Genomic DNA, 24,314 nt, shown 5'->3' with positions numbered 1-24,314 from the left:
TTGATATCCCCACAGTAAGGACCAAGCATTTGGGATTTTGCTGTGCTACCACCATTGTGATAAAATAGGTGTGGTTTGAAGTGGGTGTGGTTTCAAAAAGGGGAGTGGTCAAAACTGGCTTCCATTAGAGGCCCTCCACCATGTATGCTAGAGAAATTCCGGCCCTCGGCACCGTAGAAGTTGGACAGCACTGATTTACAGGATATTTATGGCTTCTGTGTGTTGTAAATTCATATGCATAAGTCAAACCTGCTACAGCTTCCTTCAGGGTCGTTAAGCAGCTTACAGAAGTTGAGCTCAAGTCCCACTGCTTCAGACTGCCATCCTTGGCAACTGAGAACATCCTGGAATCAAAGGATTTATCATGTTAACTTAGGATCCTCCTAAATGGTGAGAATTGCATGTAATATATTTGCAATGAACTTTTCAGTCATGACTCCCAAGTAGTTAGGTTTCTCAAATAAATTTGAAGATGCTTGTACTTTTTTCCAACTATAAAAGCAATATATCTACTGACTGATATCACTGAATGTTTAGACCCGTCAAACCACCTAGATTTTTCCATATTTAAAACCCCAGTCATAAAAGAGTAAGGCATGGGCAGTTGATAGTGGGGCATTGCCACTAAAGCCTCCCAGATATTAGTTCCAGAGGTTGGCTTCTCTGAATGTTGTTGTAACCCTAACTGGGAGACAATGAGATATACAGTATAAAGAGAATAGTTCTGACACCACATTTCATTAGTCAGTGCTGGTGCCAATGACACTAACAAGAAAATCAAAATGTTCATGATATACATGTATGCCAAAACACGTCATTGTTTTGTGGAGAATTATTAATGAGGTTGTCAACCTTACAAATAACTTTCAGTAGTGTAAAGTATTGTTAATATTTTGTAAATAGTTTCTTTAAACTCTTTAAAAAATTTTTTGGTCTGTAACTTTCTGGCTTGGAACTTAAACTGCTTTCTGGTTGCTAGGGCTTAATTACTATAACAACAAGCCTGGGCTTATTAGAGTCTGTGACCTGTAAGAATTTCAAGTTCAGTTATAAAAGAGTCAGCATAGAAAGGTTGAATCACAAAAATGAAAAGTATTTAAAAAGCGGCTTAGAATGAAACATTCTAAAAAGTTCATTTAGAAGTGAACTCACCCTTCAAAGCTAAATGATTATATAAAGGTTGCTTAAAAGTTTTTCTTTTTAAATTTAAGATGGTAAGAGTGAGTATATATAACTTTTTTATACAAGCCTGTCTCCTGAATTTGAATAAATAATGCACATAATTACTCGATAATGTTTTACAAATTCCTTTACCAATATACTGTTAATTAGGGGGCAAAGATAAAATGATGGTACTTCCCCTAATTTTAACTGCCTAAATGGAAGATTAAAAGCTTATGTGATAGACAGTTGGCTATTCTGTAGAGAATACAGCCCCTAATTTACTGTGCAGGAGGACATGTGGATAATTACAGGTTGCAGGTTACATTGCATGTTAACTGCTCAGTGTGCCAGTGGGGTACGTTACTATAGGAGTGCTGTAGCAAACAGTATTTCTTTTCTTTGTAACAGCGGATTAGTGGGTTCAGCTGTATGTACAGAGTGTGCGGCACTAATGAGAATCTCTTTTTACTAAACGATAACAAGCCAGTCTGCTACAATAATTCAGCTTTTGGCCAATTCTAGGAGACAGGTGTTTGCCAAGGTCTCACCGAAAGGTGACAGGAGCTAGAGTAAAAGGGAAGTACATGGCCACTTACAGGCAACTACAGCATTTTTAAGCCCTGTGTATTTGTCTAATAATATTAAAAACCTTCTAACTTTTTACTTAGCCTTAAAAAAGCAGACTTTTTTCTCAGGCATGCTGGGAAAATGCTTTCTTATCACCTTTTGTATTATGTTTCTTAAAAACGATACCAGAGTCGAGGCATAGCAAGCATGGGGTATGATGTGGCATCATTGTTAGGGTGGTGAAACAGGACAGTAAATTTAACCCTCCATAGTAGGGACAACTACGTTATTACTGTACAGAGCTATAGTTACATAGTTACATAGGGTTGAAAAAAGACCAGAGTCCATCAAGTTCAACCCTTCCAAGTAAACCCAGCACACACAACCTATACTTACCAATCTATACACTCACATACATAAACTATATATACAAACAATACTACTAACTGTAGATATTAGTATCACAATAACCTTTGATACTATGCTTGTTCATATTCAAGAATACTTGATTGTTTGCTGGGGGGGGCAGTTGGTCAGGACACCCAAAAATAAGCCTGTGACTGCTTTATAGACAAACAGGGAAAATAAAAAGAGAGAAGGGGTTTAATGAACTGTGAAAGTACAATGTTGGTCTTAAAGGGGATCTTAACCAAAGATTTCTGAGATTTATATATTTTAGGCTGCTAATACCAGGCTTTTGGCTCAACCTAGAGCAGCAAGAGGTGCGAATTCAAGAGGTGCCCAGAAAGTTTACAGACAGTTAGGGTCACTGACAATCTGGGCCTTTAAAGAAAGCTGCTGAGCCGAAGTCTGCTCAAATTCAAATTCAAATTTTATTTGTCACATACACAGTCATACAATTATGATATGCAGTGAAATGCTTAGACGACTACTATTATTGACCTCAAATTAGAATAATATAGAATATAAGAAGTTAAGAATAAAAAGAATAAAATAAATGAACACAATAATGCAGTATAAAACTGTTTAAACTGTCAATATCTCAGAAAGATTAATGTAAATTGCAAAAGTGCCCAGAGAAGCACCCTGAATAAGTTTACATCCTCTGTAATATAAATTCTGACAAAAAATATTATTATTGCATGGGGGCACTGTACCGCCATGCTTAAAGGAACAGTAACACCAAAAAATGAAAGAGCTTTAAAGTAATAAAAATATAATGCACTGTTGCCCTGCACTGGTAAAACTGGTGTGTTTGCTACAGTAACACTACTATAATTTATATAATAAGCTGCTGTGTAGCCACGGGGGCAGCCATTCAAGCTGGAAAAAAGGAGAAAAGGCACAGGTTACATAGCAGATAACAGACAAGTTCTGTAGAATACAATAGTGTTTTATCTGTTATCTGCTATGTGCCTGTGCCTTTTCTCCTTTGAATGGCTGCCTCCATGCCTACATAGCAGCTTATTTATATAAATTATAGTAGTCTTTCTGAAGTAAACACACAACTTTTACCAATGCAGGGCAGCAGCACATTATATTTTAGTTCCTTTTATACACTTTCATTTTTTGGTGTTACTGTTCCTTTAATCCAGTTCATGTATTTAAATATACCAACACTAGGATTGGTCTAGTGCAGTTAGTCAAATGAAATCAAATGTTTAAGTGGCACAAGTCTTGCACTTGATGTTAATGGATCATTCATTCTTTATTGGATTGCCACATCCACACAGCAGCAAAGGATTCAATGAGTGCTTTCTAACTACATAATCTCATGACTCCCCAGCTTCATATATATTATCTTGTCAACATTTACATTTTAAGTAATTAGAGCTAATTGGAACTCTGACAGCTATGCAGTTAAATACCATCTGCTTCCAGTTTTTCTCTCCTTAAATTTCCCTTCCAGCTGCTCCTATTAAAGAACCAGTGACAACAGAAAACTGAATATGTTTCTTCCAAATGGACATCACAATATATATAATGCATCCAAAATGTTTTCTTCCAATTGTAATGCCTGTTTTAATTGCTGTATCAGTTCCATTCTTTAGTCCAGTTTTCAGTGAAGATAAATTTAAAAATATGGTTATTTGAACTGAACCAGGATTTTTGATTACATAGACTATTGAGCATTGTGTGAATTGAATATCTGGATATTTATGGCTGCATTGGACTAATAATATATACTGTATATTAATGAGCATGGTGCTTTCATATTGTCATTTCATTTCCAAGATGCATTTACATTTCCATCCTTCTGAATGTATGCCTTTTCATACTAGATCGATATATAGATACATAGACAGACAGGCAGATAGATAGATAGAAGGTTCTCATAAATAAGTAATCTGAAATGTGAATGTAATTAAAACATACTCAGACTTGATTAACATCAAAAATCAAAGCAGTGGCTCCCAAACTGTGGGACTGATCCTCCCTGGGGGAACTTGGAGCAGTGGCAGAGGGGGGCTCAGCCTGAAAGCTAGTTAGGGTGAACATTGGGTAGAATGGCCATTTGCTCTGCTAGATACACCCAAAAACTCATCTTAAAGATCAGGCATGGTGAGACTTGGAGTGATTGTATTTTCGCTGAGCTAGATATTATTGGAACAATGGCTAAATGACTGATATACCAATATCAGTACCCATTTCATGAGCTAGGGGCGCCTTGACCAAAGGCTGGACTTAAAAGTTTGATTGAAAAATAGTTTGCCAACCATTGATCTACTGTATCTAAAGAAAGCAAAAATCTGATTGTTTTTTTTGTAGACTGTAAGCTCTAACGAGCAGGGCCACCTTTACCTCTTGCATATGTATGATTAATATATGCATCCTTATATTGCACAGAACTATGGGATATGTTGGTGCTTTATAAATACATGTTAATAATAACAATAATAATGTAGAACTGCACTGAGGAAATCTGTGGTTTTACCACTGTTGGTAAAATGAGCCCTTTCTGTTCAGTTCTTACCTGCTACCAGTATTGTCCAAGGCCAGGCAAGTGATAGCAGCGCTCCCATGAGCTCCTCTGACTTCGGAAACAAGCTTTCCTGTGAGAAGGTCCCATATCTTTATAACCTACACATGAGATTGTTTAGAATAAGTTATAAAATTACATTTTGCATGCACACACGCTTACAGAAACGCACACGCTGTGTAGTGGCTGAAGACAGGAATTCAAAAAAGTAAAGATCACGATGGAAGCTGTAGTCCAGCAAAACCTGGAGAGCCTCATTTTTTCATTTATATAGTCAGTAGGCTTTGGACATATAAAAAGGACCCCAGGAATGAAACTGGAAAGTAAGGAGCAGATTTATCAAAATGTGAAGCATATTTATCAATGAGTGAAACTAAAAACTCATCATTTGATACATACGCTTCTAAAAATCTCAGGGTATTGAATAGAAAGTGTGTGAATTTTCCTGTAGTGAGCTCTAATCTTACATTTTGATCAATCTGCCTCTAAGAGTTGTGTCTAGAAAATCACATATCTCAGCTAGAGTACACCTGGCTCACTAGGTTATAGGTACATTACTGGGCATTTCACTCAAATTAAAATATTTTGAGTAAAATAAAATGTAAATAAAGATGGCTTGCTCCTCATTTCCCAACTGCAGATGCACCATATACCACGTTGACAGATTCAATTTTCAAACATGGTTGATTCATAAACTGACTGAAATCCTTAGTGGATGGATACCAGTTGGTATCTTTGGACCACCGTACATTTACAAAAAAATTCTATGATATTATCAGTGCGTGTATGGCCATTTTTAGTTTTATGATGGTGATTCTCTACTTGGTGATTGTGTTTTTTTTCTTTCTCTTTTTTTTAATATCCTCAGTAATTTATTTTGTGGAACTAATTCTTATTATGTGCTCCAAAAGATCTATTATGAGTCTGATACTCTTTCTGTAAGAAACCACAATGGACAGGGTTGGATTGGGAAAAATCCCGGTGGGCCCTAGTGGTCCAGACCCGACCTTTGCCGGTGCTCCCCCTGCCTGACTGTTCCTCCCCTGACACGTTAAATTTATGCGCACTCATGGAGAACCCTGCAATGGGTTAGGGGGGCTCCTGCGGGAGGTGGGTTAGGGGATGCAGCAGGTGGGGGCACCTGCAGGGCCCCTGGGGCAGGAGCCCAGGTGGGCCCTGCATCCCCAAGTCTGACCCTGACCATGGAACTGTGGCCTAGGAGACATCAGTATGGGTCTCTGGTTGTGTGGCCATGGGCAAATGGATGAACATAACATGGACCAAACAACAGAGCCACAGAAGAAAAAAAACTATGACTGTACAAAGAAAAGCAATAAATCTATACCCAGTACAGTTATGGGATCTGTTATCTGAAGCTCATCTCCCATAGATTTCATTTTAATTAAATAATTCAAAATGTAAAAAAAAATTTTCTCTGTAGTGATAAAACTGTACTTTGTACTTGATCCCAACTAAGATATAATTAATCCTTATTGGAGGCAAAATAATCCTATTGCCTTTATTTAATGTTTAAAAGATATTTTAGCATACTTGAGCAATGGAGATTCAACATACAGAAAGATCCTCTATCTGGAAAACTCCAGGTCCCACGCATTCTGGATAACAGGTCCCATACTAAGCACAGTTTAGCACAGTTCCACTTGAATTCTGTCAAACTGATCAGTTCAACGATTATGCAACTTAAGGCAAAATACTGAATTGTCCCTTATAGTAGGCAAAATATAATAAGGAATATGGTTAATATAAAATCCTGGTGATAAAGCCCATGTCTAAAGTACAGAGAGGTATACTAATATTACTGTATACACAGATATTGCTTTATACAAAAAATAGTCCTGTACATAAGAGCTCAAACATGATATAAACAGAAGGTATTCAAAGCTAATGGCCTTTGTGTACTATGATTAAAACAAACAGACACAAAGGTATACATGTGAGTACCTAAAAGGTTACCCCTTACAGATGTTGTCATATTAACACTACACCCAGAGCACAAGTGGCCATTATTTGGCATATACAATTTCACATTGATTACCCACCGATCCCTCTGAACAGCTGACAACTTGTTCTAAGTACTGGTTATACTGGCAGCAGGTGACTGGCTCCTTGTGGGAAACAGATGGGACATCAGGGTGTGTAATACTGTAGAAGACAAAACAGGGAAATGTATATTATATTTGAGCTTTTAAAGAATTGCATATATGGAGCAATGTGGGCAAAGTTTGCACCTTTAAATCTATTTAGGGGTAGGCACCCTGGAACACGTGTTCCCTTTATTAACTTAAAGTACCGAATTAGCAGTTGGCTTTTACTTTTCTCTGGTCAGATAAACTAACAAAAGCAAAAATTTGGCTGATATTGGTTACTGGACTGGGGCAAACATTGCCCTTGTTACTGCATAAACCCCATAGTTTATTTAAGATTATTGTGCTTTTCTGGACACATGAAAACTGTAGTTGCTTACTTGCCTATGTTGAAGCTGTAACATAGAAAAGGAATCCGTTGCAATGTAAAGCGCCCGGAATTGTGAGGAAAAGAAGCATGTGGCAATTTCCCCTTTGATCTGACTTGCTTTGGATATGACATTGATCAGACATGTATGTTCTTCAATGTCCCAGACCTGTTATAGTGAAATGCATAGATACAGTGAGTGTCATGATTAAAAGAATAGTGTGATTTACAAGTACTTGGCAGCCTTTGCTACATTTTAATTGTTACTTCCACTTGGCCATGAAACCCTTATAGAAACATGGCATTTTTTTTACTGCACAGGAAGCAATGAAAGATTAAACATTACAATAGCTCCTACCCATTATATTAAATGTACATATACAGGTATGGGATCTATTATTATTGTTATTGCTACCTTTATTATTTATCTTTCTATTCAGCCCCTCTACTATTCGTAATCCAAGCTCTCATTTAAGCCACTGACTGACTGCTAGGGTTAATTGGATCCTAGCAACCAGATATCTGCTGAACAAACAACTAAATCATTCGAAAAGACAAAAAAATAAAGGCTGATTGCAACTTGTTTCAGAATAACGCTGTCTACATCATACTAAAAGCTGATTTAAAGGTAAACTGCTCCTTTAAATATATAGCCAGGATTTGAAGATTATGGCATATGATATTCAATTTCTGGTCAAGATAATAGCTGAGCTGAGAACTTGAATTTTACCCAGCTATTGTTGAACAGTTCCCAGATATTATAAAGAGCTATCTTGCGCCGTAAGAAATAAAGAATAATTGTGTCCTAACGAATGACTTAATTTCAAGCACTTAATTATAGCGACGAAATAAAGGTCAGCTCAAGGATGTAGCTCTGTATATAACTTAGCCCCTTCTGGCGTAATTCTGTAATAGAGTCCAAACTGACTTATTAAAACATCCATTTTCCCCCTTAAGGTCGTGGCAACATAGTTTGACCCTGACCCGGGTATGGAATGCTAACTATAACTCCCACACATTTTTAGTTGGGTGTGAATGACACAAGGTGTATTTAGGACTTTTAAGGTATCACTGTGGCGAAACCTATACTTACCTTACCAACACATGCAGGCATCTAACAATTGATACAGTGTGATCTATCCATGCTTGGTTCGTAGACTCCCAACCCTTACTGTCTCTTAGTAGCAATTCCAGCAGAACAAAATTCTTCCTTTTTGCGATACTGTTACAATGTTGCAACATAGAAAGTGAAACTGTTCTAATTTCAACAAACATAGGGCTGCTTTTCCTTTTAACCTTTCCTATCCCCCGTACATGTTTTTTAAACTAATTTTTTAGAAGTCTTATAAATAAAGGTTTATTTTAACTTCCTATATGGTGTGCCTTGATCAAGTGTGTGTCTTTCCTTGTCACTTAACCCAGTTCTTTACTACATTCAAGTGCACCCATAAAATAGCTATAGTGCGAGGTTTAATCTCAAATTTAGGATTTGAAGATTAGGCATCAAGAAATTATGTAGAGCTGCCATAACAGCCATCATCTCTGCTTTACTAACAAAAAGACTTACAGTTCCAGACTTACTTGTTCCCTCTGTTCCCTGGCTGAAGGAACATTAATATATTTCAGTATTCTTTAAAAGTACAGGTATCGGACCTCTTATCCGGAAACCCGTTATCCAGAAATCTCCGAATTATGGAAAGCCCGTCTCCCATAGACTCCATTTTAATCAAATAATTCAAAATTTTAAAACTGATTTCCTTTTTCTATGTAGAAATAAAACAGTACCTTGCAATTGATTCCAACTAAGATATAATTAATCCTTATTAGATGAAAAACAATCCTATTGGGTTTAATTAATGTTTTATTGATTTTTTAGTAGACTTAAGGTATTGAGATCCAAATTACGGAAAGACCCCTTATCCGGAATACCCTTGGTCCCGAGCATTCTGGATAATGGGTCCTATACCTGTACTAAAATATGTCATGCATACCATGACAGTGCAGTCTGTTGATACTGAGTAGATCTTTGAGTTTTCATCAGCAATTTGTAGAAAAGTAATAGGTGAAGAGTGTCCACGCAGTAAACCAGTCGGCCATCTAGAAAATGGGTCATATAAAGCAGGGTGAGTTCAGACTTTTAATTCTAACAAATGCCAAATATAGCACCAAATAAATGGCAAATGTGGAAACACATCCTTGATAACCCCAGGAATGCCTAAAACAACTATTACAATGGGGGTGGAGAAGAGAGGCTAGTATGGTTTCCTTATGAATAGGTATGTCTCTGTAAAAAAATACTTTTATGTTTCTTTTTGAAAGTTCAAATAGTGCTTCAGCATCTTTTCTACATAAGCCTAAATTAGCTCATGTCAAAAAGGGGGGGGGGGGGGTATATTTCCCTTTAACACCGGGGTAAGCCTACCTTGGATGCAAGAATTAAGACTTTTTGAGTCAATGATTGTTGATTTCAACTTGCATAAAACAAATATTGAAAATATTGAAAATTAAACCTACCCAGGCACATATGGATTCCAGATACGAACAATCCTATCTAGCCCTCCTGTCACAAGGATGTTGTTCTCTTTGCAAAAATCAAAAGCCTTTACACCTCTTTTCACTTTGAATAAAGATTCGTCGCTGATATTTCTTTTGGGAGGGACATTCCCAGACAGCATGGAACGCTTACTCCTTGTGCTACTGGAATCCATGAGATCCTTCAGTCTTTTCTGCATATTTTTAGTACCCTCAACACATCCTGTCCAAAATTTCAGAACATGTTAAATGTACATTTTTCAGCAAAGGATCAGTTCAGAGATAGTAACAAATACATTTATAAGAACATATTTACAATGTGATATGTATGGAACAGTAATTACAAAAAAAAATAAAAAGTATAATTAACACAACACACAATCCTGACTTTTTCCTTTGTACTGTATATAGCATGATTTCTTCCACAAGTTTCAGCCCTGGATCACTGCAAAGGTGAGCACTACCAGGACAGTTTGATTATATACCTACCTATTACAAGGGCAGTGTAATCATCATTGGAGCTTGAGATAATAGAGTCTATTGCATTAACATATCTGATCTGCAATTAAAAGTAAAAAAACAAAAAAATAAAATTATTGCATTCACTTGCTGATAAGTGATCATTATATATGTCACACATTCGATTTGATGAGAATAACATACTTCGTGGTTTATTTCATGAAAACTCAATCAGGCCCAGATTTGTGGCAAGGCAACAAAGGCACGGGCCCAGGGCGCACAAATTAAGGTGCATCATGCTGCCCACATGGTCCTTAAGCTTCCTTATATCCAGGGCACTAGGGACTAGGCATGCAGGACATTATGTATCTAAGCGCACTCTGCCCCCTGTGCTCTGGATGCAGGAACAAAGTATCTGCATGTGTGCAGTCATGTAGGAGGGGGTAGGGGCAGGGGAGATGTAGAATGCCAGCCTTTGGGTGCCCTCTGAAGAAATCTGGCCCTGAACTCAATAGAAGTCTATCTGCAATTTGTTTTATTGAAATTGGAAGCATCAATAAATCAGTGGACACAGAACTTTTTTCATAGATATACAAAATATTTATTGCCTTAATGGGGTACATTGTATTTTAGCACCACTGCCATATAGCATACCTCCCCTAATAGTCAGGCTACACGTACAGTATTATTTTTAAAATACATATTAGCTAGGGTGAACCAAACCAGATAATAGGAAGGTTGTCCCACATATGGCCATCTTACTCACTCGAGGAAGCTAGCAAAGAACATTTGATGTCTTTGAAAGCTGATCATGCCATACATAATGTATAATAATCATATTTTTAAAATATGGAAAAAATCCCTCATTTTGTTCATTAAATATCTCCAAAGACTTTTGGGGATATGCAATAATCAAAGAGATGCAGTAACCCATTGTAACCAATCATCAGGTAGTCTTTAAAGCTCACCTGTATAAAAGCAAAGATCTTGTTGGTTGCTATAGCTTACTGCACATGGGCAAATGTATTACCTTTTATTAGTTATAGGAGTAAGTACACAGTATTTCAGCATAGGTAATTCCCTATACCAAGCACTAATCTGCAGAAAATGCTGTGTAAATGCACTTTTAATGTTGTGGGAAAGTAATGTTTCTAGACACACTTGGAAAGTTATTAGGTCCAAATCTGTGTTGTTCAGGGGTGTAGGTAGATCTTTAGAGAGATTTCAGGGATGCCAAACCCCAAATACAAGAGCTTTTTTTCTGCATGCATATGGACAGAGCCACTGGCTCAAAGCTGACACCTTTGGTGAAGCATGCCGTGTATGTACTTTTTATGTATATTAAAAAAACCATGTTTACCTGTGTAACCCAGTCATTGTGAACCTTCCAACGAATTAATTTAACATGACCCGCACTCTCGATAATGTCCATGGAGACACTTGGGATGTCATCAATAATCTGACACTTGGTCCAGCTCCTGAGAATAACATCATACATTGCATTGTAAAGTGACATTTATATAGGGAATAATGTACCCCTTGTTGTAAAATGTAACAAATAGAACATTTATTTTATATTGTAACAGAATGCTATCTTGATCTTGTTTCACTTGAGAATGGATTTCAGTTTCATCTGTATATAATGTTATATATAATCTTAATTTTATACTAACCTTATAGTTTCTGCCACACTTGAAATAAGGATGACATTGATGCAACCCTAAATATAGTGACAAATATCAATATTACTCAAAAGTCAATAAAATATTTTCTCTCATAAATGTAAACTATTACATGTGAAAATCAGTGTTTGTTGTAGTTTATAAAGGGTTCCTGTGCATAACTATTTAAGCGGGAAAGCCACGTATACGTTACAAAAGCCAGTATTGTACTGGTCCCTGTCAGGCTAAGGACACCTTATCTGGTCAAAATGTGCTGTCAAAACACCACACACTTACCAAGTTTATGGGAATGGCATGAACGTGTAATGTTTGCACGTTTCCCAAAGACATAAAGGGTGGCAATAGTTTGTGTCATTTTGTCATTGGATTTTTCACACCTGATAACACACCCCTGATAACACAATTTAAAAACTTACTTGCTCATCACCAAAATATAGGACACCCTCATCAGTATCTCTAGTACTAAAAGATAAACAGATAATAGAGTGGTTACTTGAATTGTTATCTGAAAATAGAAATTTCTGCAACTTCATATTGACACAGCATCACTGGTTATGCATTCATGATAATCACTGAGATTGTTGCACTAACAACTGATTCCTCTTCATATAAAAGACTATGGGGCTAATGTAACAACAATTATAATGTCCAGTTATAGTAACCAGTAGCAACAATCTACAGGTAGTTTTTAGGGTTAAAACAGATGGGGCAATTCGTTTTTTTTTAAATGCAGTAGCGGCGACTAATTGCTACAGTAAAAAGTTGCAGTGACTTGTACCACATGGTACATTTCCTACACCCTGACTCATGTATTTTAATGGGGTATTGTTACGGCAATAAGTCGCCGCGACTGGATATTTAGCCCCTACAGGTCTAGAAGGAAATATCTAAGTAGGTTTCTATGGGCTATAAGACCTGGAGCAAACTTGTATTTAAAGATGTATAGGCTGGTGTCTATATAGTGTGGAATGTGGTTTAAATGCAAGCATAACACATTATGCAACTACAGACACCTAATGCAGAGAGGTGGGAATCAATAAAAGGAGTAAAAGATTGTAGTTAAGAATACAAGCAGTCTAAGATGTGTATGGACACACTGGAGAAAAAGAACCTAAGTAGGGTCTTCATCACGTACTAGAAATACTATATACAGTATATAGATGCAATATAAAAGTCTCTCTGGAATCATATACAATATACACTATAAATCTCCCCAGAGGACACAAATATATCCCTTCTAATTAGAAAAACATGGAATTGCAAAAGTATGCATTTTTACTGTTCAGTGTGTGACCAGGTTAAGATAAATTTTTTGGCCCCAACCTGACAAAAGTGCCCCGCCACCATTGTGATTAACTCATGTTGTGTAAATAAACAAATGCCTGCAAGTAGTACACACTTTAGAGAAGGGATCCTCAAACTATGGCCTGTGGGCCGGATCGGCCCCCCAGGGTAATTTAGCTGGCCCCTGCTGCATCCTCATCCCTGGCAGCAGAGAGAGAGGACTCATCAGGGAGTGGGACGAGGAGCTGGGAGAGAGAGGACGAACAGAGCTGGCAGAGAGAGGACTCAGCGGGGAGTGGGAGCTGGAAGAGGGAGGACTCAGTGGGCAGTGAGAGGGAGGATGGACGGAGCGGGGGGAACTGGAAGAGGGAGGACTCAGTGGGCAGCGGGAGGGAGGATGAGAGGACTCAACAAACAGTGGGGAGCTGGGAGAGATGAGAGGAATAGTCAGGCCCCCCAACAGTCTGAGGGACCATGAACTGGCCCCTCGCTTAAAAAGTTTGAGGACCCCTGCTTTAGAGTTATGTACAAAAGCAGAGATTGTTTGGGGTAAGTGTAAAGTTTAACTTTGGACTTTCCATAACTGTACATATACTTATTTATTTCTTAAGCAATTTAAGTTTGTATTCATGTTTGTAATTAAAATAATACAGATTTTTACACAAGAAATCCTATTAATTATTAGCTAACCCTGCCATGAAGCACCATTGTGCCAGTAGCCTCATTAAACACAATTACCTGTATCCCAAGTGCAAGGGTAGAGTTTCAAGACCAATTATTTGGCAGTAGGGTTCAAAGTTAGAAAGTTCATAAAAACGGAGTTCTCTGTCACTGTAAAAACAAGAATATTAGCCCCATTAATATCTATATTAATAAACATTTTTCAACAGTACATTATATTTTAATTACTTTAAAACCTCTCATTTTTTGGTGTTGCTTTTCCTTTCACCCCTTCAAATGGTGATTGTCTTCACCAGTCATTCTGCAGCTTTCTAAAAATGATTAAGTGTTTGCCATGAAAGTGAGTGCCATTCCTATGTGTAGCCGGTGTCTAGGAAACAGGAACACACTAAAATTCGAAGGAGAATTAGGCGAGCAGGTGATAATATATTTACAACTCATACTATAATATACAAAACTGATTCAGCTTTGTAGTGGGAGCTTCTGCAAAATGGTGACTTCTTGAGTTCATAAAAAAGAGTTTGAATATTGGAATCAGACAGCTCTGACAGCCTCTACTGTAGAAGGTTGATGCCTTCATGTGTTCTTCAAGGTACAAACAATTTTACAATTATGTTATACTTCTTGGAGTACCCCAAGTTTTCTGATTTTATCAACACAAAGTTCATCTGGAGACTAACATAGACAACAAGGGACAGATTTATTTTTTTGATAAATCTTCCCCATAATGTTATTACAATCAATGTTTGTTTGTTATATACTGACATCCAGATATTGCTCTGCTCATACATAGGGGACAAATCATTTTAATGAAATACTTATCTCACTGTTTATCACATAAAAACTCTATTAAAGTCTTTGAAAATCTGCTACCAAATCAGAAGAGAAGTTTTTCTCGTCAAATTAAACCTTGCCCATAGTGAGCACACGTATACAAAAATCAAGCTGAAAAGGTATTGGTGCAGTTTATCACAGACCTACCATGTCCCAACTATCAGCTTATTATATTGAGGCATAAGTGTCAAGTCAGCAATCCATTTCATCTTTCTGTTCTGTTGCTTGTTCTCATCCTGAAAAATATTGAGATAAAATAAGTCATTGCTTTCTATACTGATTGGCTTTTTGCATAAATAACGTGACACAGTTAGAAGTCAGCTACAGGTATGGGACCTGTTATTCAGAATGTTTGGGATCTGGGGTTTTCCGGATAAGGGATCTTTCTGTAATTTGTATCTCCATAACTTAAGTCTCCTAAAAAATCTTTTAAATATAGAATAAATCCAACAGGATTGTTCTGCCCCCAATAAGGATTCATTATATCTTAGTTGGAATCAAGTACAAGGTACTGTTTTATTAATACAGAGAAAAAGGATTATTTACTTATAATGGAGTCTATGGGAGATGGCCTTTCCGTAATTCTAAACTTTCTGGACAAGGGATCCCATATCTGTACCAGTTAACCAACCAACTGTAATCCATTTTAGTGTATTTTTATATAGCATAACTTCATACTCATACAAAATATTTCCCCTCTATTATTTTCAGGCTGTGATCCCGGAGTTCTTATCACTCCTACTTGCAGCTCAGCAGTAAAGAGAGTGTTGTAGAGAGTGCTATTTTATTTTGTTCAACAGCTCTCCAGTATGAAATTTTAGCAGCTATATGGTTGCTAGGGATCACCAATAAAATGTCTCAATAAAATGTAAAGTTCACAAGCACAACTGCTGGATATGAATGGCATCTGTTACACATTATGTATATTAAAGTTCGGAATTCCTAAGCAACGGAGTATACAGATTAGAGCTCCAGTGATATATCAAATTACCATAGCAACCAGCTGTATAAGTTATGGTCTGAATAGAAAGAGTAATATAAAGTAACATTAACAATAACATTGTAGCTTCAAGAAGCAATAATTTTATGGCTGCCAGTGACCTCCCATTTGAATTAATGGAAAAGGGTCAAAAGAGGAAAGCAGATATTAAAAAACTATATGCAGGCATAGAAATGTATGTATTTAGCCTGTCTCTGGCCTCCATTTTACAATGCTATCTGTTTCCAGAGTGCCACTGGGTAGCAGAATCTACTGGAGCAGAAAATGAGCCTGTTTCTTCTAGTCAGAGAAAATTATTCAAATATTGTTTAATTTATTTTTGGTGCTCTGCTTTAAAAGTGACAGGCATATCCAACTGCTTTGCAAAAGATTAATGAAATATTGTTCTTGGAAAATAAACTAAATGCAAAAAGAACAGAACCTCTCCAGATGGCATAAAATTCTGCAGCACTCAGATCTTGGAATTTCCCTGTCAATTAAATGATGACCCAGTGAATAATATACCCCCTACTGCAATGTATAAGGCCATTAGAAGGCACAAAGGAGTCCTAAGAGAGTACAAAAGCATGAGACCTTAGAGTCCTTGCTTTTATTGAAAACATGGTAATCTCATTAAATACTTATGAAACACTTAAGAAAGTAACTATTCTGTATTAATATGAATAACAAATATATTCTCTAACCAGTATGAATCTATTCTTCTTCAGTTTAAGATCAGAAGTCCAAACAGAGATGAGTCCATCTTGACCAACTACCAGTAAGGAGTTGTCCGGCATGGGAGAGATTTGAATTAATGGCTCTCTGTGGGGTGTCTCAGCCACTGTGGCAGGAAGGTGGAATGAGACTTTTTTGTTTCGTTGTTGTTGAGCCAGCATTTCCCAATTTCCCAGCTGCAATTGAAGTAAAAAAAAAAACAAAATGAAAAGAAATAACATTGAGTTGCCTCTCACATACAAGTTTGTGTTAGTTACAGGAGCAACACCATACTAACAGATATAAGTACTAAGAGTATTGATCATCTAAATCATCAATAACATCACACTTGGCACAACTAGCAAACACAGCCCAAAAAATAAAAATTTCTTTGCCAGAAAGGCATCCCTAAAGTTTGCACTAAACCTCTCTAAATATAGTCATCTCCTGTGTCCATTGGTGGTCTGGTCTGAACTGGTTATTTATTTTTCCTGTTTCCCGTATACAGTATTTGTGCTGAACTATAACCCAAACATTTTTTGTGAGAAATTATAGTATTGTGAAAATGAATTCAAGATAGTAAGACATAAGAAGGACTTGGCTTGCTTATCTGGTGGTGACAGTTCAACCTGCTACAGTGCAAATACAAAAATGGTTGCAGCACAGAATTTGCAGCACCTGCGTTTCACTGTAAGCGCAGAGCGCAGGTGGAATGCAGCTAAATGCAAGAAATGCCCATGAGGACAATCCCATAGACAGTTATTATTTAGTGTGCTGGTGGGGGCTGTTTGGGCCTCTGGGTACTTGAAATGCCAGGGCTTATTTGGAATCCCAGTCCAAGCCTAAAGTTCCACTTTAACAGTCCCTATACAATTAAAAGGCTTCTGTACCCTAACAATTTCCATCAGAATCATGGATATTATAGAAAATTACTAGTGCTGGTATAGATGTATTACATGTCTTATTAAAAAATATAAGAAGCTTGGGGAGTTGCCCCAGTCTAGTTTTTTTTTTTTTTTTTTCAAAAGGACAGGCTCCGTTTCAGGACTATGGTCCTTGGGAAAAGTCCTCTCTTCCACCAACTTTTTCATAAAAGATGCCCATTTAGTGTGTTCTGCAGGAAGTAAGGGAAGATGTACTGTTTCTAAAACAGATTTCTTACCTTTTGGCTATGACTCTACTCCTTCCTGTCTGTCCCCAGATCTTAGTTTGAAATTTTGGCACTCTTACCCCAGCTTTGAAAAGTACCATTTATAGCCCCAATCCATTTCAGTGTTCCTTCCAATTTCTATTTGAAAGTGCGTGCAAAATAGTGAGGGTGCAAAGTGCAAAAATGCACTTCGCACTACAGGATTATATGCTTAAAAACCAGACAAAAAGACCTTTACTCCCCTCATGTATACAGCACTTTTAGCATTCAGCCACCATGTATTCATGAGAGGCAGGCTGAGGAAGGTACATAGACAGCACATATTAGTAGATTTCCTGTCAGCGAGACAATGACTGCGTAGGCAAGGCTTAAACTGCAAGAGGCCTGCAATTTATTCACAGAAGTTTTGGAAAGTAGAGCTCAAAATATTTCTCTGTGCAATGTAAGATTCCTTTAAATCATTGCTTCTTCAGATGGATGCACTCCAATAGAATAGATCATGATTTTCATAATAACAATTATAAGAAATGTCACATAAAATTACCTTTAGAGACATTGCCAACACGCTCTGTACACCTAAAAGAATAAAATATTATTAATTCAGTATATATTTTTGTATTATGTCTCTTCATGCTCTGGTGGTGAAAATCATAGAAATTTAGCTAGAGTCATTGTTTTTATAGTCTTATTTAATTCATACATAAAAGGATTGCTGCTTTTGCAAATGAGGAAAGCAGAAACGTGAGTATTGGTGAATACACTCTTATCATTCACATTAAGTGCAGTGGCATTAATATCGGGGAAGCAGACCCTGCAACTGCAGAGGAGGCAATGTACTTGTCGATAATTTAAAAATAATTTGTCAATCTGCCCCCCTGCCCTTTTTACTCCCATATTCACCTAATTCCATATTGTTTAAGTCCTTGTTGACCTGGCTCAGCCCCTTTGATGTCACAACTCTGCCCTGTGACATCATCACACCTCCCATTTACATCACTGCCCACCCTCTCATGCACCCCCCCATGCCCTGTCGGTAGAGATTTTATGAAAAGGTGATAAGCCTGTATGGGGGGGGACCCAGGAATGGAACGTTACAGCACTGAAAATATGGCTTTATCTCCAATGCCAAGAATCGGCACCCAGAGCCATTGTGTCGGCCCAGGTGAAGGCACATGGAGCACAAGTATGCATTTCATGCCGAAATCTGATTCATGTGTCTGCAGCTGGGCTAATGCAATGGCTCAGAGTGCAGTCACAGGGAAAGGCCGATGCCAGCAGGCTGAGATTCAGGATTGTGTGACTTAGCCTTATAATGGAGAAAAAAATTTATTGGTTCACTTAATAAACTGCCTTATTTTTTAAAGTTTTGTAATGGCGCATTTACCCCTGGCAAAACAGTGCTAGTTGTAGATGTTAGTGGATGCAAGATTAACAAATCAGAATTCATCATGCAGACTTTTTAGTAAATTGCCAACATTTTTTGAAATTTGTCACAAAAGTTTGTTAAGTATGACACACTGTACAGTCCTGTATTCATGATGCCTAGTTTGACAAGTGACACTGGTTTGTCTCCTACAATAGAAAACCATCTTAGTGTGTTTAGCAGCCTATGGCCTCTGTTGCACAAAACAGTGTGAGAGAGCTCAGATTAGCAACTGATTGTAACCAGACTGCTGAGACATCCTTAGTGACACGCCAAGGGCTTGTCCAGTGGTGTAACTGGGCCTCACAGCAATTTTTATTAAGTGCCCCCAATATATTGATAAGTTGCCCTATTCTATCAAAATATATTAAAATTGCTCACTAATTAGGTCCTTTCAGGGCCCCCTACACTGCTGCCCCCCCTGCAATCAGGGTCTGCTTCCTCTGTAGTTAGGCCCCTAGAGTTGTCTGTTCGCAGCCCCCTCCTGTCTGACCCACTATGTCTAGCAAAGCAAAACTTAAGCACTTTGAGGCTGCTGACAGATGCAAGGCACACAGACCTAGAAAAAGATAATTTATCTGTGTGTGTCCCGGGTGAAAAGTCATATTTACTAATGTGATTAATTATTATCATAAATTCATTGAAGTAAGAATTGGTAGAGCCTGATGCCAGGTGGGGGCCCTGCAGGGGGTTAGGAGAGTGCGGGGGAAGCGGCCGGAGGGGGCACCTTGGGGTGTGCGGACCCTGCACCCCCCAGTCTGACCCTGTTTATAGGGTTATGATTAAGGGATTTTCTGCTCCGTTTTCAGAGACTTTTGTGACTCTGACACTTTGTAACATTCTTTATACTCTGCATCATAGACAGATACTCTGTATCATTATCAGATTGCAGAGAAAAATTAGTTGCTTGGAAATGTCTATGTAGTTGTATGTATGTTAAGTCTATCATACATGTGTAATTAATAGCAATGTGCTGGCTTTGTCCTCTCATTATTATTCCTAATATTAAACTGAACAAATGTTAAATTGCAGCCTTAATGTTACATGAACTGGCACATCCTATCACAGTAAGATCATGTAAAGTAATTTTCCCAAGGTTTCAGCTAGCAGCACCAGGATTTGACAAGCTCTGGGTATATTTGATGCATTATAACTGTTCCTACATTAAATTAAAGCAAGGCGGTGTCTCCTGCTACTCCCCTACTGCTGCTGAACTACAACTCCCAGAATCCCCAATCTGCAAATAGATTTAGGAAGCTTTAATACAGAAACCCTTAAATGAAGAAAGATGTAACAACAAATCTAAAAATATAGCCTGTAGGCAGCTAGAAATGGTTGTTATCATTACGTATGATGCATTAAAGAAAAATATATAGTGCTATACTTACAGAATGAGATGCTGTGCTGCTCAAGGCATATCCTGAAATAAGACTGAAAGACGTTCCCAGCAGCAAGCCAGTGTACACCTAAAATCTCAGAGTTGGCCATGCACAGGTTGCTATGGGGACATAATTTAAAAACATTCAGTGACAGTGTTAAACAATAGTGAATGCAAATACCTTTCCTCACAGGTCACTGACCTTTCCTGGTGCCAAATGCAGCTTAGTTAAATCCATGCAAGTAAACAGAGGCAGAAATGCTCATTTGTATGCCACTGCACAAAATCACTTCATATTGCCGTCTGCCAGGGAAATAGTGCGTTTACTGGCCCTGCACAATTAGGCTTATGTCAGGGAGACTTGTTCCTATGACTTTTTAGCTGCATAAACCCATATATGTGTGACATAAAGCTAGCAGGAGCAGAACACATACTGGCACTACCTTTGGCTTCTTATACCAGCTCCCTTTCCCATGCAAAGCACTAGAAATCTGAAGGAAGATAAGGATTGTGGTACCTGGGCATTTTGGATGCCGCAGTCCTCAGGGAAAATAAAACCCACTTAAATGAACATCAAATGCAGTGTCTGTTGCACACACTTCTGTTGATAGGCAAACGTCTGCCAGAATCAGCACATTTCCCTAAAAACAAAAAGATGCCGAAAAGGTAGATCATGATTTAACCAGATAATCTGGTAAATAAAAGTAGGCCAGCACTATTAACAAAAAGTTTCATTAGGTCATCCTCCTGGGTAATTTCCATTATTAAGAGTTTTAATAAAATGACTAAGAAACAATGACTTTGTTAATATTAGTGGTGCAAGACATTCAGCACAGCGTTGTGGAAGTGCATAGAACGTGTTTGGGCACAAGTACCTTTTAATGAATAGTGTCAAGTGTCAATATGCACAAGGCCTTGTGTCCATTTTAGGCTAGTGCCACAACAGGCAGATTCTGCCAATACTGTAAGTTCCTGTACTCTGAAGCATTGCTTTGGTCTGGGTTCATACTCGAAGCAATGCTTCCAGGTGCAGGCACAACTTTAAAACAGATTTTTAAAGCGTAGGGGCAGATTCTCGAACTGAGAGTCTGCCCTGTGTGGCACTAGCCTTAAGGTCCCTTAGACCAATTCGGCAGCTAATCGGCCCATGTATGGGGGCTACCGACGGGCCTGCCTGACCAATATCTGGACTGAAATTGGCCAGATCTCAATCGGGCAGGTTAGAAAATCTAGTCGGATCGGGGGCCGCATCCACGAGCCAAAGCGGTGCCCGATCCGACTAGATTTTCTAACCTGCCCCATTGCCGCCAATATAATTCAATCGTTTGGCCCTAGACACACTGAATTTGTTAAAGAAATACTGTCATTGAAAAACATGTTGTTTTCAAAACGCTTCAGTTAATAGACCTTCTCCAACAGAATTTTGAAATCTGTTTTTTAAAAACACAAACAGATTTTTTTAATATTTAATTTTAAAATTTTACATGGGGCTAGCCATATTCCTCATTTCCCAGGGTGCCATAGCCATGTGACTTGTGCTCTAATTTAGTCATACTTAACTGCTGCACCACAATAGCACTCAATAGTAAAAGATCCAAGTCTGGCTCATGACTCCTTCAGTTACATGGAGTTACATGGAGTAGGAGAAATAACAGCTTACCTGAAAGTAGATCTAATGTGTAGTGCTGGCTTCTTCTGAAAGCTCAGAATCAGACACAATGCACTGAGATGACTGCCTACACACCAATATTACAGCTAAAAAAATACATTTGTTGGTTCAACAAAAGAAGTTTAAATGGTAGAGTGAATTATTTGCTATTTAAACAATGTCATTTAGGAATAAAGAATATACCATACAAATCATGACAAAATCTCCCATGTGCAATTATCACTTGTTTGTGTGTGTAAACAATAGTCCAAAAATATGCTTCCTAGATTGTGTAAGTAATAACAGGTTAGTGTAGCTACTTCAAAAATGTATTTTATTTCCACTTGAGACAAAAGCAGACACATCCCTAGGCACATTACTGCATGTGTATTTCTATAGGTCGACCCCAACCTTTTGTTTCCAGTGAGCCACATTCAAATGTAAAAAGAGTTGGGGAACAGCACACACGTTTCAGTACAGTAATGCAAACTAGTACACCTGGTATGTATGCAACCAAAACTTGCCACTCGGAGCAATATCCAACATGTTGCTCCCAAGCCACTGGTTGGGCACCACTGCTATAGGTCCTGCAATCATGTGCATTACAAATTTCTTAATAAAAACACTAGGCAAAAAGCCTTATCAGCAGATATCCTATTCATTAAACTAATTTGTACAATTGTGAATACTGCCTCATTAAAGAAATAATTATCTACTGCAGGAATGAGGTGCTTTCCACAACTACTTCCTCCTCTGTTCTTTTATGCATTGTTCCATTTTTACTTGAGTGCCTCTGTGTTCATCTCACTCAATTCTTCATTGATTTGCTATAGCTAAGCAAAACATCTGTGGTCAACAGGAAAGTAAGAGACTGCCAACCTTGTAACAGATAATGTACTCTTTGGCTATTTGCATGCTATAAAGTGTATAATTATAATATGCAAGAACTTTATTTATACTGTCAAATTTGTATATATACAAGAAGCACTTATATTACTATAACTTCCTGTAACTTATACTGTAAGACTAATTAAAATAACAACATGAAGCTGTTGCCTGACCAGTTCTATCCCTATAGGGGCACAATCACTGGCTACATTTGCTAGGCAGTGAAATGTATAGACTTTCCAGAGGCAGAAAAAGCATGTTTGCTAGACACACAGCAGCTATTAGTTATCCATGTACAAATATGATTGATAGTGAAATACAACAGCATAATCTGCTTGTGAAAATGCAGATATGGCATGGCTTAAAGGAGAAGAAAAGGCAAAGTAACTTGGGGGTGCCAAAATGTTAGGCCCCCCAAGTGACTTGAATCGCATACCTTTTACCCCAGGCTGGTGCCCCTGTTGGGAGAGAACAGCACCAGCCCGGGGTAGCTGCAGTGCTTCCTCCTTCCTGTATCGCTCGCGCGCGCATGCGCAGTAGAGTGCAAAGCCGAACTTTAACGGAGAAGTCGGCTTTTCACTCTACTGCGCATGCTCCTATTGTGTTAGTCGCAGCAAAACAAAGCCGGAAGGAGGAAGCGCATCGCTTCAGGTACCCAGGGCTGGTGCTGTTTTCTCCTAACAGGGGCACCAGCCCGGGGTACGAGGTAAATGATTAAAATCACTTTGTGGTGCTTAACATTTTAGCACCCCCAAGTGACTTTGCCTTTCCTTCTCCTTTAATGTATCAGACTAGAGCGGCCCCGTGACTGTCAAGATCCATTTCTCCAAGATTGTTCCCCATCTTAAAGGGGACCTGTCACCCACATATAAAAAGCTGTATAACAAAAGTCCTTTGCAAATTAAACTTGAAACTCAAAATCATAAATTGCCTGCCTCACCTCTATGCCTGAGCACATTCACAAGATTTTGGGGTGATACAAAAGTCCACAAAATGGTGTCTGTCTGCTTGTTGTGATTGTAGATTCCAAGACCGAAGGAAACAAAATTTTAATAATTTGAATAGTGTAAGTAAAGTCAATTTTGTCCAGTTAACATGATAGAAAAGGTTTTGGAATTATTTCTTGGGTTGACAGGTCTCCTTTAAGGTGGCTATACAAAAGCTGCCAACTTGGCACCTCCAGATTGAGTCGGCAGTATTTTGACCTGTGTATGGGGTCTGAAAAATGTTGGTTTGCATCTGTTAAATACATTTAATGTGTACTGTGAGACCAGCACATATTCCTTATTCTTGCACTGGCTACTAACTCTCTCTGCACATGTCCGTCCAGCGAATTGGTCCTCGGCAGCGTATGTTATGTTGCATGCACATATTCTGAAGCTTGATGCTGTGAACACTGCAGGTTTATTTTATATTATGTCCATGCAGCTTACTTTGATTTGTTTGATAAATTTAAGTTAACTTTAATGTCATTCCCAGTGCTGGGCCAACAGGTAAGGATACCCAAGAACCCCTGCA

The 24,314-nt window shown here is 38.1% G+C and overlaps 1 protein-coding gene across 1 annotated transcript in view; it reads right to left on the bottom strand.

Annotated features, from left to right (window-relative positions):
* LOC100498290 (WD repeat-containing protein 64) overlaps positions 1-20,389 on the bottom strand; it is a 32,676-nt gene extending 12,287 nt beyond the window's left edge. The window contains exons 1-15 of the mRNA XM_018096134.2: positions 20,271-20,389; positions 18,004-18,035; positions 16,300-16,506; positions 14,764-14,852; positions 13,840-13,932; positions 12,234-12,279; positions 11,809-11,855; positions 11,496-11,613; positions 10,166-10,235; positions 9,659-9,899; positions 9,136-9,241; positions 7,162-7,313; positions 6,733-6,835; positions 4,667-4,773; positions 250-344 (exon numbers count right to left, since the gene is read on the bottom strand). Of these exons, the coding sequence (XP_017951623.2) occupies positions 250-344; positions 4,667-4,773; positions 6,733-6,835; positions 7,162-7,313; positions 9,136-9,241; positions 9,659-9,899; positions 10,166-10,235; positions 11,496-11,613; positions 11,809-11,855; positions 12,234-12,279; positions 13,840-13,932; positions 14,764-14,852; positions 16,300-16,506; positions 18,004-18,035; positions 20,271-20,370 (1,606 nt within the window). The 5' untranslated portion in view covers positions 20,371-20,389. The remainder of the gene's footprint in view (positions 1-249; positions 345-4,666; positions 4,774-6,732; positions 6,836-7,161; positions 7,314-9,135; positions 9,242-9,658; positions 9,900-10,165; positions 10,236-11,495; positions 11,614-11,808; positions 11,856-12,233; positions 12,280-13,839; positions 13,933-14,763; positions 14,853-16,299; positions 16,507-18,003; positions 18,036-20,270) is intronic.
* Between the last annotated feature and the right edge of the window lie 3,925 nt (positions 20,390-24,314).

The sequence above is a fragment of the Xenopus tropicalis genome, chromosome 1 (genome assembly GCF_000004195.4).
Source record: "Xenopus tropicalis strain Nigerian chromosome 1, UCB_Xtro_10.0, whole genome shotgun sequence".
Classification (NCBI taxonomy): domain Eukaryota; kingdom Metazoa; phylum Chordata; class Amphibia; order Anura; family Pipidae; genus Xenopus; species Xenopus tropicalis.
The sequence above is the reverse complement of the archived record's forward strand: the minus strand, read 5'-3'. Positions and strand labels throughout refer to the sequence as shown.